This window comes from Pagrus pagrus (genome assembly GCF_965226575.1).
Source record: "Pagrus pagrus genome assembly, chromosome: 19".
Classification (NCBI taxonomy): domain Eukaryota; kingdom Metazoa; phylum Chordata; class Actinopteri; order Spariformes; family Sparidae; genus Pagrus; species Pagrus pagrus.
In genome coordinates, this window is record NC_140203.1 from 22,169,023 (window position 1) to 22,185,587 (window position 16,565).

Below are 16,565 nucleotides of genomic sequence, written 5' to 3' on the forward strand. Positions count from 1 at the left end.
TGTATAGTATACAAAACAGAAATGTAGCAACATTTATGCTGGAACTATTTCTTGAAGAGCGACAGCCGGGTGTAGTGACTGTGTGCAGCATCCTCAAGTTTTGTCATAATAATGAGGCTGCCAGACAACAACAAGCAATAGTAAATCCACAAATAGATATAATGTGTTAATTATAGTGAGTTTTAGAGTTGTTGGCAAATCATATCTTTGAACTTGTGTTGTGTTTCCAGTCTTTATGCTAAGCTAGGCTAATCACATCCCTACACGGTCTGCAATGCACAGATTTGAGACTTGTGATTGACATATTTGACCATAAAGCCATTAATTACACCTTAATCCTCTTTGTAAAGAGCGCTCACTAGAAATTCTTCTCCATATTTCTAAATGCTTGGAACAGAAATTTGTTTTCAAAAAATGGAACATTTACATAAATCCAAGAAGTAATACCACAATGGAAATTACATGTAAGTCTCCCACTTATGTCTGAAAATCCTCCAAACTGAAGATAAGAAATCAATAAACTAAAAACAACACAACTATCTCCAATTCTGGGGATTTTCACGCTTTCAGAGCAGTTGTAGATGTGAGGTGTTAAGTGCTCCTCTGAGGCTGTCTTCTCAAGGAAAAACTCCTGAACCATAGCAGTTATATCTGAAGTACTTATATGAATGTTTCTGTGTTTTTGTAATGGCATTGCACTGGCCTCAGATTAGAGGCACTTGTATGAGTTGCTTTGGAAGGTAAATCCAAATGACGTGTTTTGCTCTTTGGTTTAGAGAACGTGTTGGCTCCTGTACAGCTTTAGATAGTTCTCTGAAACACTTTAGATAATGCTTGAAAGTCGCTGTGTCAGTGTGCCATGCAATCACAAGATTGTTGTTACAACTTTTAGCCCATTTCATATGTGAAATTGGACTGACTCTGCAAAGTGACCAGTAATGAAGAAAGTAATGGGAAAAGAATATTTCCTATGAAATATTTGAGTGAATATGCTCCCCACCTTCGCTTGTTTGTTCCATATCTGTCACACAATTATGCCAAATGTTTTCCTCAAATTTGAATGTTTCTGTTCTTTTTAATTAATATTCAGAAATGCATCTGATCCTGATATGCAAGCAACTAAACGTGCGTGGGTGTGTTTGCTAAATATTTACCTCTCTATACTCTTGGGAACATTTGGAGGGAATAATTTTTGGAAGCAGCTCAACATCTCAGAGCAAAGTCTGCTTCCAACCAGTATTATAGTTTCTGGCACTGTGAAACACACAGTTTTAAACCTCTTAATCTGTTGTTACAGTAACGGCATCAACAAATAATGGAATAAACACGGTGTAAAGGTAATTAAAGGGCGGTGCGGCAGCAATGGAAAGAGGTGAAAGGTGCAAGCCGCCAAACATCTCCCCCTCTTCCCGGATGAGTTATGGCACTGCCGCAGTGAGCTCGAGGTCAGGGAAGCTAATTGTTTTGTCAGGGCTTGTCCTGGCTCGGCATAAAGCTCAGTTTTATCCCAGCAGATAACCTCGGGGCTATCGGCTCTGTAATGTCACCCGACTGCGGACTGTGTCAGACGGCGAGAGGCTGAGCTGAGGTGGGGAAGGAAAATTGGGGCTTTTAACGTGAAGCCACACATCACTGGGGCTTTGACAGCTGACCAAGTAATTGCGTGCTGTTGCAGAGTTAGACACCACTCCCACCACCACCACCACCACCACCACCACCACCTCCAATTCCCCAAATTCCTCATTTTAATAGCCTACCTGGAAAACGCAGATGTGGAACGCAACCATGTACAATTACTCAAGGTTTGGAGACCTTGAGTATTTTCCATTATGAAACTTTCTAGTATTGCTCCACTGCATTATTTTTTACTCCCTCTGACAGCTGTAGTAGCTGCACTCTAGAGATTATGATTTTATATTTGACAAGCTCATTATCCAGATCCTCTGGAGCCCCAAAGATCCCACGGTTCACTGCCTGTAAATGCTTTTTGGCAGTTTGAGTAATTGCAAATTTGTAAGGGTATTTTAAAAAACAATATCAACTATGGCTGATCTTGCATTATTATGTTGTGTAAATATGTAACACTTCTCTTGTTGAGGCTCCAGGCCTCTCAGTCAGTGCTCTGGTGTTGTGCTAATTGAACAATGCTAACAGTCATGCTAGCAGCTCTGTGAGGCTGTACTGTATAGCTGGTTTAGTTGAGTTATTGTTAAGTATTATAAGTTCAGCATCCCAATATAGGATGTCAGCATGCAAATTATTGTTAACTAGCACTTAATAAGTCATCCTTGAGGCTACATGTGTTGAATATCTGCACCAAATTTACCAGCAACCCATCCAATAGTTGTAAAGATATAACAACAGAGAAACTGAGGTATGTCTGTTGCCACCAACATGATGACACAGTAAGACTGGAGCTTAGCTTGTATGTGAAGTTTGGTTAGATTAGGCACCAACACTACTTGGTTTGATTTTGTTAAAGATCATGGTTTTGGTTCAAATAACTACGGTAATTGCGTAATTATGAAGGTTAAGTTATGTACATAAGTATGTAAATAGTGAGCAAAGGATAAGCAAAGATGTTGGGGTGTATTTGTGGGTCATCCACAGGGCTTTTCCTGTGTGGAACCAGGTCATTTTAACACAAACTGGGGTTCTTTCTTTTTTCCGCCATACTTAAATATCCAGTGATTGTCAGAGGAAACTGAATAGTCCACTGTGTGTTGAACCAATTACATTCTGATCTTTTGCATACGAATTAGGTGGCGTGAAACACAGCCACAACCATAGCTTAAAAAAAATGATAATGAGACCAATAATGACTGGGATTGACCACTTATGGAAATAACTCTGAAATCATCACATTTCTTCAATCATGAATTATTCTTTGAGTACAAAATGAAATCTTTTTTTTCTCACTGTTCCTCTGTTTGACTCAGCAGGAGAACACTGTCCGTAGATTCAGAGAGAGAACAAATTGGGCTAAAATGACTCTGTCAGTGCACACTAACCAGTTAACACAGCCACGGGTAAACTCAAGGAATATGGTTGTTGGATAAAAAAAATTCAAAAGCACCAGAATGTGAACAATTCAGAATGTCACTGTTGAAGTTGATGGAACAATGCATTTCAGACATACGTAAAATGCTTTAGACAATTTTCTCATTCTGTAGAGGAGCATGTCAACTTTCAGCTGATCTGAAAGCATGAAAGTCTGTTTCATTATCATCTTGTTGTTTCCAGTTCCAGAGGGATTTTCATTTTCATGCCACTCTGACAGAGACCATTCTTCACACTTGGAAAAATGTTCCGCTAAGATTTAGTTACAGTTACATGAATGCAGGACTCTTCCCTTGAAATTCGTATTTTTACTCAAAGATTCATTTCACTGTGAACATTGTTTTCTCTGTCATCAGGTTTTATTGCAACTGTTGTTGAAAACCCAAAGAAATAGTCCCAATAAAGACAGTTCACAGTGTGTTCTGTGAATTAAACGGAGCAATATGGGAGATTATTTCTGGGTAGAGGTGTTACAGCTGATTTTCAGTGAATTTTCAGTGCTGTGAGCATCACTAGTGAGATTCCATTTATCTGCATGGCTATCTAAAACCCTGGACAGATAAAACCAAAACTAAATTCTGCATGGCTCTCTGACCTGTTAGAACAGGTGTTCTGGCACAGTGCGAGATGAAAGCGGTACTCTGAACACCGTGAATATGTTCCAGCTCCCATCACAGTGCCCGGTGACACTCTCGCCTCGCTGCTTCTCAGTCCATTAATGGCACACAAGAGGGAACATTTCAGCTGTGTGAGTGGAAGGATACATCCACTCACACAGTGTTGCATTTTCTTTTTTCTTTTCAAGTATGCCAGTGGTTTGTATCTCTCATTGAGTGATGAAAAGAGTGTCTCTGCACAATGACGCTCAGGTAATGCTTCTGTGTAATTACAGAAATCCTGTTTCCTGTGAGTACACCCCCAGGATGCAACAATAAAAGAGGGTTAGATGAACTACAAGTTGCTGTGATGATTCAGTTTTGCAAAGCTATAAGTCGTGTATTTTACAACAGAGTGGTACAAACCCCCCAGACAGATTAGAACATGAATAAACAAAGCGCTGGAGGATAATCGTCTTTGAAAAAGATTCAGACAAACAGGACAGAGAGTCGTGTTTGAAAATCCAGTGTAATCCAATCCAGAAGGTGACAGTAACACATTGATTGCAGTGACTGGCTCGCTTTCTGTTTTTGTACTCGCCTGTGATTATCTCTGGAGCCATCAACAGTAAAATGTCCCAATTAACAAACCAAACCAAAGAGCTCAGTGTAGTTAAGAATCTAAATTGCTTAAATTATGAAAACGAACGTCACAAATGTGCAGGGCTTCTCAGAGAGTCTCTAATACAGGCCGTCGTGATCACACAAATAATTGGTCCACATGAGTAAATGTATGTTTCATAAGAGATTTTAAAAATCTTTTTTTTTTTTTTTTAAACCAATTATTTCTTTTCACATTGCTCTAGGAGCCTCGTTATACAGAGAGTTAAGAGTCTCTGCAAATTCTGATGTAACACATGGGTATCATATGATATCTTAGTAGGCCAAAGGTGAATTTAAAAAGATATGTAGAAATTGAGAAAATGCGTTCAGTCCTCCAGATATCTACAAAAAGGTTAGAGTTCTTAAATCTTAAACTTTTTTTCCCTTATAATATGTGAAAAAATCTGCTATAGAAGTGAGTCTGATTCACCCGTGCCCAATACAAATCAGCTTGTCAGCTTGTTTGTTTATTATCAAGTGTCATTTACTTAATACTAGACACACTCACCACTGAATTACTATTGTTTGTCATCTAATGATAATTTTCATTGTTGATTAATCTATCGTTTATTTTGTTGATTAATCAGTTAGTTGTTTGGTTTGTAGAATGTCCGAAAATGGTGAAAGATGTCGGTCATTGTTTCCCAAAACCCAAAATGAAGTCCTCAAATGTCTTGTTTTGTCTACAGCACAAATATATTCTGTTGATAGAGGAGTAAAGCAACAACTAATGGATGCATTGATTGTTTGCAGCCCTAAAGAGATGTTGAATAAACTTGGTCAACTCGGAATTATGTTGTTACACTGAGAGGGGTGTCTACTCTTTTGTCCACATGTATGTCGAGTCTTGTTCCCTGTGACTCCCTTGTGTGTTGGGGCAATTTGAATGTTGTGCAAGAAAATCAAACTCCTCCAGCACCATTGAAGACTGCTACGAGCATTTTACGTTAACTCCTGTGACAAATACATAGCGTTTCCTGTGAGTGCTTCACAACAAGAGCCACTTTGTGTTTCCCCAGCTAAATGGTTTTTTTTTGTTGCTCAGCTATCAGCAGGTATTTGTCTTATGAGGTAAAATAATTCTATGGTTCGGTACATTTTCTGTGTTTTGCTTGGCACAATACCCTTAACATAACTTGAGCGTCATTATCTTGACACATGGCAGATTGCGTTGTTAGTCAAGAAGAAAGAACTCAGAGAGCTCATGCATCCGTCATCTACACAGTATGTGTGTTACAGTATGTAACACATCTGTAAATAACAGAAGATGTTTTTAGAATTTTAATTTGCAGTCAGATCTGGGTCAGCATCAAAACACACATAGAAACTGAAAATCACAGGATGTACAGTGAATGCCAGTTTTCAAAAGTGCAGGAGTTCATGAGAAAGTTGCGAATGTGTTATCTCGCGATGTTGAGAAATCCTTTTAAGAAGACCTGGATTTACACCAGAAAACAAATCACTTGTTCTTTGGCTCAGCCACAGAAACCTGTCAACAGGTTTTTCAGATATCTTGCTAAATCTACAACAGTACTGAAAACATTACCTCCTGACGAAAATTAGACTTGACAATGAAAAATTCTTCAAACAAATTAAAGTCATGAATTCATGAATTTCAGTCTAAAGAGATTATACAAGAAGAAGTGGAGGCTAGAGTAGGAGCAGGGCTGATTACCATCCTGCAGTCTGTTGATGGAAAAACTTGTACAAAACAATTTAACGTGCTTTTGTGTAAAACTAAAGCCTCGGCAGGTCCACGTACTGTGTGACTGCTACAACACTGGAGGATTTTCCCCCCCGGCTGTGCAGCGCATTTATTTTGGGAGCGGTCCAGCAGACAGCAGGACTACTTGGCATGGTGAACCATGTTGGAGGAGATGAGAGTTGGGGTCTAAGTAGTAGCCGACTTTGGTCTAACACATGAGGAAATGTCTGCTAACTGGGAGGACTGCCTCGCAGCTGGCAGCAGCTGCTCTGACTTATGCTGCAAATGGAAATAATGCTACTTTTTTTATTATTCATGACTCAGCGGCAGGAGGGTGTAGGTGGCAGGGCGAAGGTGGAGTGACACTGGCAGAGCCTTTAACAGAGGTCTCAAGGTTGATTCCTGCAACAGCGAACAATGTTTAGCCAGTCTTTGAGCAAGACGGTGGCACCCTGCTCACTGGGTTTGAAGCTAACGTTTCTGACTTTCAGTTCACATTTGAACAGAAATGTCAGGTACTAGAGTTTTAGATTCTAGAGCAACTTTTATTTGTAAAAGTTTTTTATTTGTAAAATTTCTGTGGAGGAAAAAGTATTATTTTCCTACTGAAATTCTTGGCTGATACTCAACAGTTTTGAGTCAGTCAAGTCCTTCTAAAAAAAAATAAAATAAAAAAAAGGTGTCTTTAGTCCATGCCCTCTAGAGCAACACGTAGGCAGTTCTCGATCTGACTCCACTACATGATGACATTGCTATTTCAAAAAGCAAACAATCTTACACTGCTGGGACAATGTTTGGTTAAGTTTAGGCACAAAAAAGCCCCTAAATTAGTGGTAGGGAACGACTGCTCTTTCTGATATCACCAGATTGCTGTTGTTCCTACAACATTATAATCAATGTTGTTCCAGGTCCATTATTTGTTTATTAGGAAAAAGGGACAAAGTTCATAGTTGGTGCAAGCTCTTGTGGCTGAATTGGTTTAGTAGAGGACTCTTACCCAGAAGCCTGGAGATTGCATCCATTTGGAACACATTTTTTTTTCACTGCTCACTTATTATTCAAAATTCAATTATTCAAGTTCACTTGTTATTTCCCTTTCTTCCTTTTTTCAGTTTTCTGTCACTGGTTGGTTAGGTTTAGGGAACTTGGCTAGGTTTAGGAAAACAAATATCATTTGGGTTGAAATAGAGCCTTTTAACAGAACAGCAACAAACACTTCCAGCCGCAGGAAAAGATTCAGCAGTGTCCAATGTTTAAGTCCAATGTTTCGTTGCTCTATAATGATGTCACCTGAGTTCATCTTTTGTATCAAATAGAAAGGATTCAGTTCTCCTATGACTCTTGCTGTTTCCTCTCTTGGCAAGACAACCTGGCTTGAATTCCTTTCCTTCCTTTGGCTGTTTCCACGGGGAGAAGTCCTCCAAACCAATCCACACCCTTATCTGTGAAGGATTTCTGTCTCACTCTTGGCTTCATTGCAGCCTCTGATAGATGTTTCATTTTTGCGTAGCCTACGCTGCAGGAGATTGTTTCTAACCCTGACATCTTTTTGAATCACGCATCGCAAAAGTTGAAATATGCGCCAGCTACCAAAGTTCATTATCAACGACTCATGTTATGCTAATGATTTCAATGTGTCTAACTGCAAAAAATGGGGAAAAATGTGTCACACAGCTTTGGTTTTAACAGACATTATTAGCGTTGTCAGTTAAAATAGTAGCAAGCGGCTGCACAGAGCAAACAATGTCAAACACATGAGGAAATCCAGCCTCAGTAAATGTGCAGGTCGATATTACAGCACCATGCATTAAAATTTAAATATTTTAGCTTTGTGCTTTAAAGGTGATTTTGTTGTATCCTCCATATCTCCCCATGGTTTCTCCCTGCTCACTGTGAATGATTTGAAACTCAACACAGCTGAGGTTCACAACATCAACACAGAGCTAGCTGAAAGGAAATTGGGGGATTTGGGCGAGCAACGACAAAGTCGAGGACTGTATCTACTAGCAAAGAGGCTAATAAATCCCTGCCCACTGCTCCAGTCCACCCTCCTACATCAGACTAGTAGGTTTCCAAGCTCTTAGCCCACCTCCTGCTCTCCAGCCTCAGTTGCAGTCTGTCTTGTTTGCGCCTGTTGCAGATGTATGTATAGATTTACATCTGGTATTTATTCGTGCATGCGAGCCACTTGTTTTGAGTGTAAATAATCAAGAAAAACTCACTGTTGCAACAAAAAAAGAGCCAAAAACAGACGTGGACAACAATTCAGAGCAGTGTGTCGAGTCCTGTGGTGTAAATGTGGCAGATATGCTCATAAATCATATTTTGCAAGTCCAAGTCAAGTCTCAAGTCTCTTCTGGTTGTAATGAGCCTTCTATCATCTGCTGCGTGCCATCCGGTCAGCTGAGAACACTGCATAGTTATATCTAAGAATTCAAAGCATGTACTGTATTATCATCACTCCTTTATCTATTAGCAGAGAGTATTATCAGCACTGATTAGTTGTTTGGTATATGATCACTTTAAACAGGCTATTGAAATGCAATATGAAAAAAAAAACACAATGAAAGCTTTCCTTTAAAATGAATAGCTGTATTTTGTTTAACAATATAAATACACAACTACAATAGCTAAATGCAAAACACTATTGCTGCCAAATTATCTGAAATATACTGCAGGTCCATAGACTGATGATATTAAAACATGAACAGGTTTGTTCAAAAAGAGATATCTACTAATTGGCACCTTTGTGTGACAAAAATGATTCCTTGCATAATTGTTTCAGTCACCTGTTTGCTAACCATCCATGAGGTTAACGTTCACATTACCAAGTGACTGACCTATCCAGGTGTGTGTTCAGGTGCCTGATAAAGTTTGATGTGGTCGATCCAGCATCCTTTATATTCATTCCGCGAACGTTGCATTTGCAGATTCTCTTGTTTGCGCCTAGTGTGTAGTTCCTATAAGCAAAGCTTATGAGAAACGGTAGAGCAGCAGCAGTTGTTGTGCTCGTCGCCATAGTTCTGTTGTCATCGCGCACCAGATGTGTAGGGTTACGCTACGGTTGAGTCTCAAGTTACCGAGTGTGCAACTTCATTGCAACTAAAGTCCCCATCGCTGATATGTGGTCTTTGACTTTACATGGAGACACTTTCACATTTCCATCTTATCAAGCTTTTTTTTGTCTATTATTGAGACCTTAATGTCTTGTTTGCTACAATTAAGTGAAGAACTCACTTAACAAATTAACTTGTTTCAGTGATTATATTGAGTGTAATAACTAGAAAGATGACAAAATAGAAGAATATAGAAAAATCACGCTTAAATCCGGAGACTCTTGACCATGTTCAGATAAACACCTGCTTTTTATTTCCCTTTTTCTGTCTGCAGTTGTGTACATCTGCGGCCCACTGGAAACTTTCCTGAACATCATGAAGCTGTTTCAAAGTGAGATCCAGGACCCGGAAAACTACGCCATCTTCTATCTGGACGTGTTTGCTGAGAGCTTGGCCGATCGCAAACCGTGGCAGAACTCCGACCCAGACTGGGCCGATCCCATCAAGGTCTTTAAGGTACAGCGAACACAGAACTTGACAAACACATTTGCACACACATGCAGTATGTAGCAACAGCCGCGCATCTGTTTGGATCGCTGCTCTTGATAAATTGAGGCTGCGTTCAGACTGTCACAGTTTCAGCCGATTTGTAATTGGAAGCAGGAGAGAGCAAAACCACCATGAGGAATGGGCGTTTCTGACAACGCATATTTAATTCACTCCTCAATCTTAGAGTCTTTGTCAGACTCCTTACTGAGTTACACAGAACAAAGTCCTTAAATTTAACTGAAAACCGACAGTTGGTTCAAATACTTTCAGAATTAATTAAAGTTTTTTTTGAAAAAACAATTAAAAACCAGGGGAAGCTTTTATGGTAATGACAGAGATGTAATACGAGAAGCTTATGTGCTTTAGCTGCATAACTTTTGCCAGTGTGTGGGCAAACTGAGTCTCCCCTCAACCCCCTTTGACCACTTTAAGGAGCGAAATTCTTGCATGACATTAATGAATGAGGGGATGCGTTTTCACAGGAAGCCATTTAGCAATACAAATTAGTGCTTTGAGACATAATAGAGCGGGTACAGACGTGTGGCTCGACTAATGTATCTCCCTAAATGTCACACAGGCTTCTCCTAATTCTCTTTAATTAAGTCTTCACCGAGTTTTGAAGCAGAGCCGCTATGTGAATATAAACCCGGCATAATATTAAATAGATTATGGCAAGTTCTGCCTTAATGGATGTGGAAGGTGCTTAAAATGCAGTTCAATCCTCAACTTAAGAAATTAATGGAAGTGAGTGTCTTCCTTTGCGTTCCATTTAAGGACTAAAAAGTGATTTATTGTTGCGCCTGAGGGATAATTCCTCACACGTCTCCACCTCTTATCCGTGCACATCTGGAATACCTTCTCACTCATAATATTTGTTCTTCTGAAAGGTTCATTAGCTGACAACAAACTGATAATAATCAAGTTTTAATTTGCTCAGTCAAAACATGTAAAAAAATGATTGATATTTCCTTGAAACCATGAAACAGCTTAAGCATTAAACACAGTGATCTCAATATCTGTCCTTCTGAATATGAACTGCTCCTGACCTTGGCTGGAAAACAAAATTTTGGCTCCCATTTTGCTGATCATGCAAGGAATTAATTTGTCTGCAAGACATAACAGGGCTTATTAAGACAATATGTTTCCCTCAAGGCTATAACTGCTGGTGGAAGTTTGCGGTGGAGTTCCAGTTTAACTGTTGTGACATGAAAAACGATGTATTGCCCCTCCAGTTGAAAGCAGAGCTAGAGGACTTCTGTCTAAAACTTGTTTTTATGATAGCAGCAAGTACATGGACGGATTCAAAGGTCACTTGAGGCAAATATTTGGACTGAAATGTGAATGTTTGATTACTCTATCCAAACACTTGATCAGATGTTTGAGGGAGGATAGGATTGGTCCTCACACTTTTTATTTTTATTTGAATCCCTCAAAAACTGAACGTGTAGTGGAAGCCTAAAGCATTGAGAAGGAATCGAGTGACCCACCTCTCCTTCAGATTATTCTGTTTTAAAGATATGGACTGTCAAATACATCATGTGCACTCGAGACAACCATCCCCAGAGCTGGGTTTGCTTGTCCATCCATTATCTGTGACCGCTTATCCTGCTCAGGCAGGGTCACGGTGGGCTGGAGCTGATTCCACCTGACGCTGAGCGAGCGGTGGCTCATTTTAATGGTAAAAAATAAGAAAAATGAATTTAAAACACAACAGCCAAACACATCTCCTTACACCAAGAAAGAAGTAATCCCTTTAAGTGCATTTTGATCCTCGTATAAGAATCTCTTCCTTTACTTTACACTAATGAGGTAATGTACTGAGAAAACACGCGTCATCATAAGTTATTTTATTAATATTGGAAATTAAAATCATAAATCCAATCTTAAAAAGGTTGAGGAGTTGGTTAATACAAATCAACTTTACCAATTACTAAATATTATTTATACATATTTGGTTTAAGTTTTTTAGTTATTTCCTGTTTTACTTTGTAGTTCTCTCCTTATGTGTCTTCTTGTTAATTGCCACTTCCTGTCTTTGAGTTTCTTCCCGCCTTTTTTGATTGCCCAATTAGTTTCACCTGTCTCGTATTAGTTTTTCCTCCATTGTGTATTTAAGTCCAAGTCTTTCCCTCTCCCTTTGTCAGTTTGTCTGTTTTTGTCCTCACTACAGTCCCGCGTTTCTCGCCTGTTCTGTAACAGTATGGTAGTAGGACTAGTTAGAAGGATTTTATTTTAGTAGCACGGAAGTCAGGAGTAGCAGAGGCTGGCGTGAGGCTTGGCTGCAGACTTAGCTGGGGATCCTGGTGCTGGGAGATGGAGGCTCGGGTGGAGGCTCGAGGGAGCGTGAGGCGGTTTGGCTGGTGGCTGAGTTGCGAGAGGCTGGGTGGCCCGGTGGTGGAGGTGCTGGAGCTCAGAGTAGAGCTGGTTCTGGGAGTGGCGAAGAGAAGCACAAGTTAGACTCAGAGAGAACGCAGTAAATCACAGAAGAGTTCGCTAGAAATAACACTGAGAAGTGAGCCATCAATATACCACGACAAGGAGTGAAAACAATCCGGCAGCCAGTGCACAGAAGTCCACTGCTTGTGAGCTGGCACTGATGAGAAGATGGGCTGCAGGTGTGTGCAAAATGCAAATGCTAACAGTGAAGGAATGACTGTTAGCCTTGGTTCGACCGCTAGCATGCTCAAAACTTATTTCTTTATCTTGGGATAAAAATCACTTGTTTTCTCATGATGGCAGGTTAATTCATCTTGTTATCCTGAGTAATTAGCCTTTTATAAAAAGAAAAAGAAATGATTAGGTTTACATGAACTTTTAATCAACTTTTGTAATTTGCTGTAAGCACATTTTCCCGAGTGATTTCATGTGAGGGTATTTTCATAATAGTTAATTTCTATAAGGGATAGGCTTATATACTGATAAAAAAGTAAGAACGATGTACAGTCTGATGCGCTGATCAATCATGGGTAGTCCTTAATCTGACATTTTCAGTTTTAATCAGTTGCTACAGTTGCCAAGACGTCATCTATGCATTCTGACATGACACTGCTGAGCTCTGATGAACATTATAAGTGAAAAGAGGCAACAACCTTTTGTTTTCTCATAATAACAGGTTGATTATGTCATTATCTTGAGGAAACAAGCTTTGTTATCTAAAGAAATAATTAACTTGTGATCATGAGATAATGGCATTGGAAAAAAGAACTGCAAGCAAGGCCATTCTTGGCTTCTGCACTGAATAATATGCTAGCTATTTATATAACAGTACAACATGAACTCCCAAAAATGCATTTTCACAAGGCTTTCACTTATCCTGCATGAGGTTGGGATTCAGTTTCTTGTTCAATCTATCACAGACAGACACATGGATGTTTCCAGGATCAACCCTAAGTCCTCTTATCTCACGCTGTAGATTTCTATAACATTTTTCCCTCTCTGTGTCTCCCTCAGTCTGTTTTCGTCATAACGTACCGGCCTCCTGATAATCCGGAGTACAAAGAGTTCCAGAAGAGACTCCATGCCAAAGCTTTGAGGGATTTTGGTGTGCATTTGGAACCATCACTAGTAAGTTATAGCCAATGAAAACCTCATGCGTTCTCGGCGGCATCATGACCTCTTTAATCTTTTATAAGATATTCTGTGAAGAAAAATCCCCACTGTGCTGTATAGCTGTCAACACTCAATGATGGATGAGGTTGACAATGATGTTTGCAATTAATACTTTCTCTTTTATTACTGCTTTCATCTCAGCTATCAAATGTGGGAGTTTTACAAAAACTGTACTTAATATCATTCAGTATATTTGTGGGTGTTTGGCCAAAATCACGTCTTTTCATAGAAGTACAGTATGCTGTTGAATGTTGCCTGAAGGATTCCACTATAAGTAATGTTTTTATTAGATCATTTAGGTCTTTAATCATAACTGTGTGTATACAAATTCCCATTGTTGCTGGCTGTTCAAACGTACATCTCTCTCCTTGCAGATGGACTACATCGCCGGCAGCTTCTATGATGGTTTTGTGCTGTATGCAAAGGCCTTGGAGGAGACGCTGGCAGACGGTGGAGCCCAGAACGACGGCATTAACATCACGATGAGGACGCAGAACCGCAGACTCTGGGGTGAGCAAATGTTGGTGATGGTGTTTGTTAGAAAATGTATGTTTGACTGTGCAATCTGCTATACATTCAGTTTCATGGACACTCAACAAGTGCTCCTTCTTTGGTTCTGATGTGTTTGCCTCACTGATTACGTAGCTGGAGCTACATGTAACTGCATGTACATGTAACAACTCATGCAAAATGTAAACACTTACATCCAATTGCCAGAATGAATGTTGGCAATGAATGTTTTCGCAAACTACGTATAAGTTTGATATATGCAACGTTACATTTCTATAAGTTCAATTATAAATGTGCTCATGGTCTAGTTAGTTTTTGGCACAAAAACCTCTTGGTTAGGGTTAGAAAAACATTTCATGTTTTGGCTGTTGCCACAAATACATCTTAAAAATGTCCCTACATCTTGTTATAAACTATGTAGTGGTTTCACACTTAGAACTATTGAATAGTTGGATGTGGAAATGCTGTCTTGAACAGTGGTCTCATTAAAAATATCCAAATAATATGTTGAAACGTTACCTCAAACAATGGTCTTATTGATGATATCCAGTGGTTTCGTGCCAAGACATGTTAGAATGCTGTCTCGAACAGCGGCCCCTCGTTAAAAATATACAGTGGTTTCACGCTTACAAATGTTGACGTCTCAAACAATGGTCTCTTGCTTGGCAGCTTTCTTACCGAGCTGTCATGTCATCACGATCCCTTCCTCTTCCTGACATGAGAGTTCTCATATACTGCACATGTAATCTAAACCTGATATGATGCATATTGTTGAAATGTCGATATAATACATAAAATAAATGATAATAAAATGTACTAATGTATCGTATCCATGGTTTACAGAAACCCAAATGCCAACATTTCATTCCAACACTAAAAATGTGGTAATTTAGCTGTAAAGCCATGTCTGCCTCTCAGATAACAGGGAATGGTGCTCTCCAATAAACATGCAGAGAGGCCAAGAGACCGGCCCAGCTGGCTGTTATCGGAAAGCACCATTGACCCCAAAATACGATTAAAATATACCCTTTCAACACAATAATTACAGCGCCATTGAACGGTTATCACACAACACTCGAGTTAATAGTCCATTTGATGCTTGATGTGGGTGCTCACACACTTCCTTGTTTACTTTGCTGGCTGCCACATCTGCTCTCACATCACGTTGGAAGAAGCAGAACAATGGGATTTTGTTGCTCCATCTTAAAAGGGTTGATGACGGTTGTTTTGCTCAGCACGGTGGGAAAAAAACAAGGAAAATAGGCACCGTGTTAAAATAATAAAGGAACCTTTCACTTCATTATTTTGGATTTTTTTTTATGGTTTTACAGAAGCAAAAGCATTTTCAAATATTCACTAGTGGCTAAGCAATTGCATTTTTTCTATCAGGTCAGGTTTAAACTATTTCCAACCTTTAACCACAATTATCAGTGTTTAGACACAAGAAGAATGCACCTCGAAAAGCTAGGAAAGTGCCAGAAATGATGCTGCTCCTGCCATAATTTTCCGCATCATCTGTTTGAATAAAGGTCCATTACAAAGTGTGGTGTAAACAAATCAGTGTGAGCCTAATTGATACTCTACTGCAGAGTCTTCTTAAACTAAACAGAATTACACAGCCTGCACATAAAGTCAGTACAGGAAAAACACTGTACTGATGGGAAAGAACGGAGATGCAGAAGTTTATGATGCAAATACTTTCAAAAGACAGAAAAACAAATTTGAATAGGAGCAGATGTACTGACCACCATACTGTATATGGCGTTACACAGTCTGAATCAGACCCTTAATGTGGATCCTTTTGGTCTTTTTAGGAGTGACAGGACTCGTCACCACGGATGACAAAAATGCGAGGAATATAGACGTGGACCTGTGGGCGATGACTAATCAGGAGACGGGAGAGTACGGGGTAAGTCATGCTTTAACTGTCTCTTATCGAGTCGGATAAGTAGATGACTGAACTGAAATTCTTATTTAAACGCTTCCTTTAAAGCTCCTGTGTAATTTAAAGAGATGTTTTTTTTTCTACTTTGGTATGTTTTTGTATGAGGACAGGGTTTAATGTCGAGAGGGAACTCATTTAGAAGAAGAGAAGATAATGAGCCAAAGCCTGCAAAATAAACACTGATGTTAGCTTTTACTGGTAGTAGTGATCATTTGTCTCCTCCGTTAACCATAATCTTCTTCATATGAAGAGGTGATGCTGTTATTGCTCGCTCATGTATCCAAGGTAAAGAGCAGAGAGGTTGGCTGAGTGGACGGAAAATTTTGGACAGTTTGCAGGAAAAGGATGGGATTTTAATAGAGAGGTATGTGAGATTTTCATGTGTTTTCTCTGCATTTGGACTGTGCAACAGTGCACTCGGAGGGACTGTCATGTACAGCTGCTGCAGTTTCAAACGGATTTGGCATAGAGACATTTTTGCTGTGCATGGACGGGGCTGATATACAAATGAGGAGGGACTCAAAAGTCCTTTTTCATGTTATTTTAATTCTTACAAGTGTTTTAATACTAGTGCTACCTGAGTTTCACAACCAGTGCTACTTTTTTATACCTTTCTTGTCTACAAAACCTTTTTTCTCGTGGCTTTAAGTGCTAATCATGAACCGCAATGTCCCTGGTTCTGGTCCAGTTGGGAACATTTGTTGCACGTCACTCCTCATCTCTCTCCCTGCTTATTTCTTGTCATCTCTCTTCTGTTGGCTGTCTAAAAGGTATAAAACACCTCCCAAAACCCAAAGAGGTCAGAGTCCCTACATGTTAAATGCTGTGTGAGCACAAGCAGTCACACAAGAAATGAGCCTTACTAAAATAGT

At 39.5% G+C, this 16,565-nt stretch overlaps 1 protein-coding gene across 1 annotated transcript in view; it reads left to right on the forward strand.

Annotated features, from left to right (window-relative positions):
* npr2 (natriuretic peptide receptor 2) overlaps window positions 1-16,565 on the forward strand; it is a 67,006-nt gene that overhangs the window by 3,841 nt on the left and 46,600 nt on the right. The window contains 4 exon segments of the mRNA XM_084382879.1: window positions 9,415-9,596; window positions 13,080-13,193; window positions 13,613-13,748; window positions 15,563-15,657. Of these exon segments, the coding sequence (XP_084239005.1) occupies window positions 9,415-9,596; window positions 13,080-13,193; window positions 13,613-13,748; window positions 15,563-15,657 (527 nt within the window).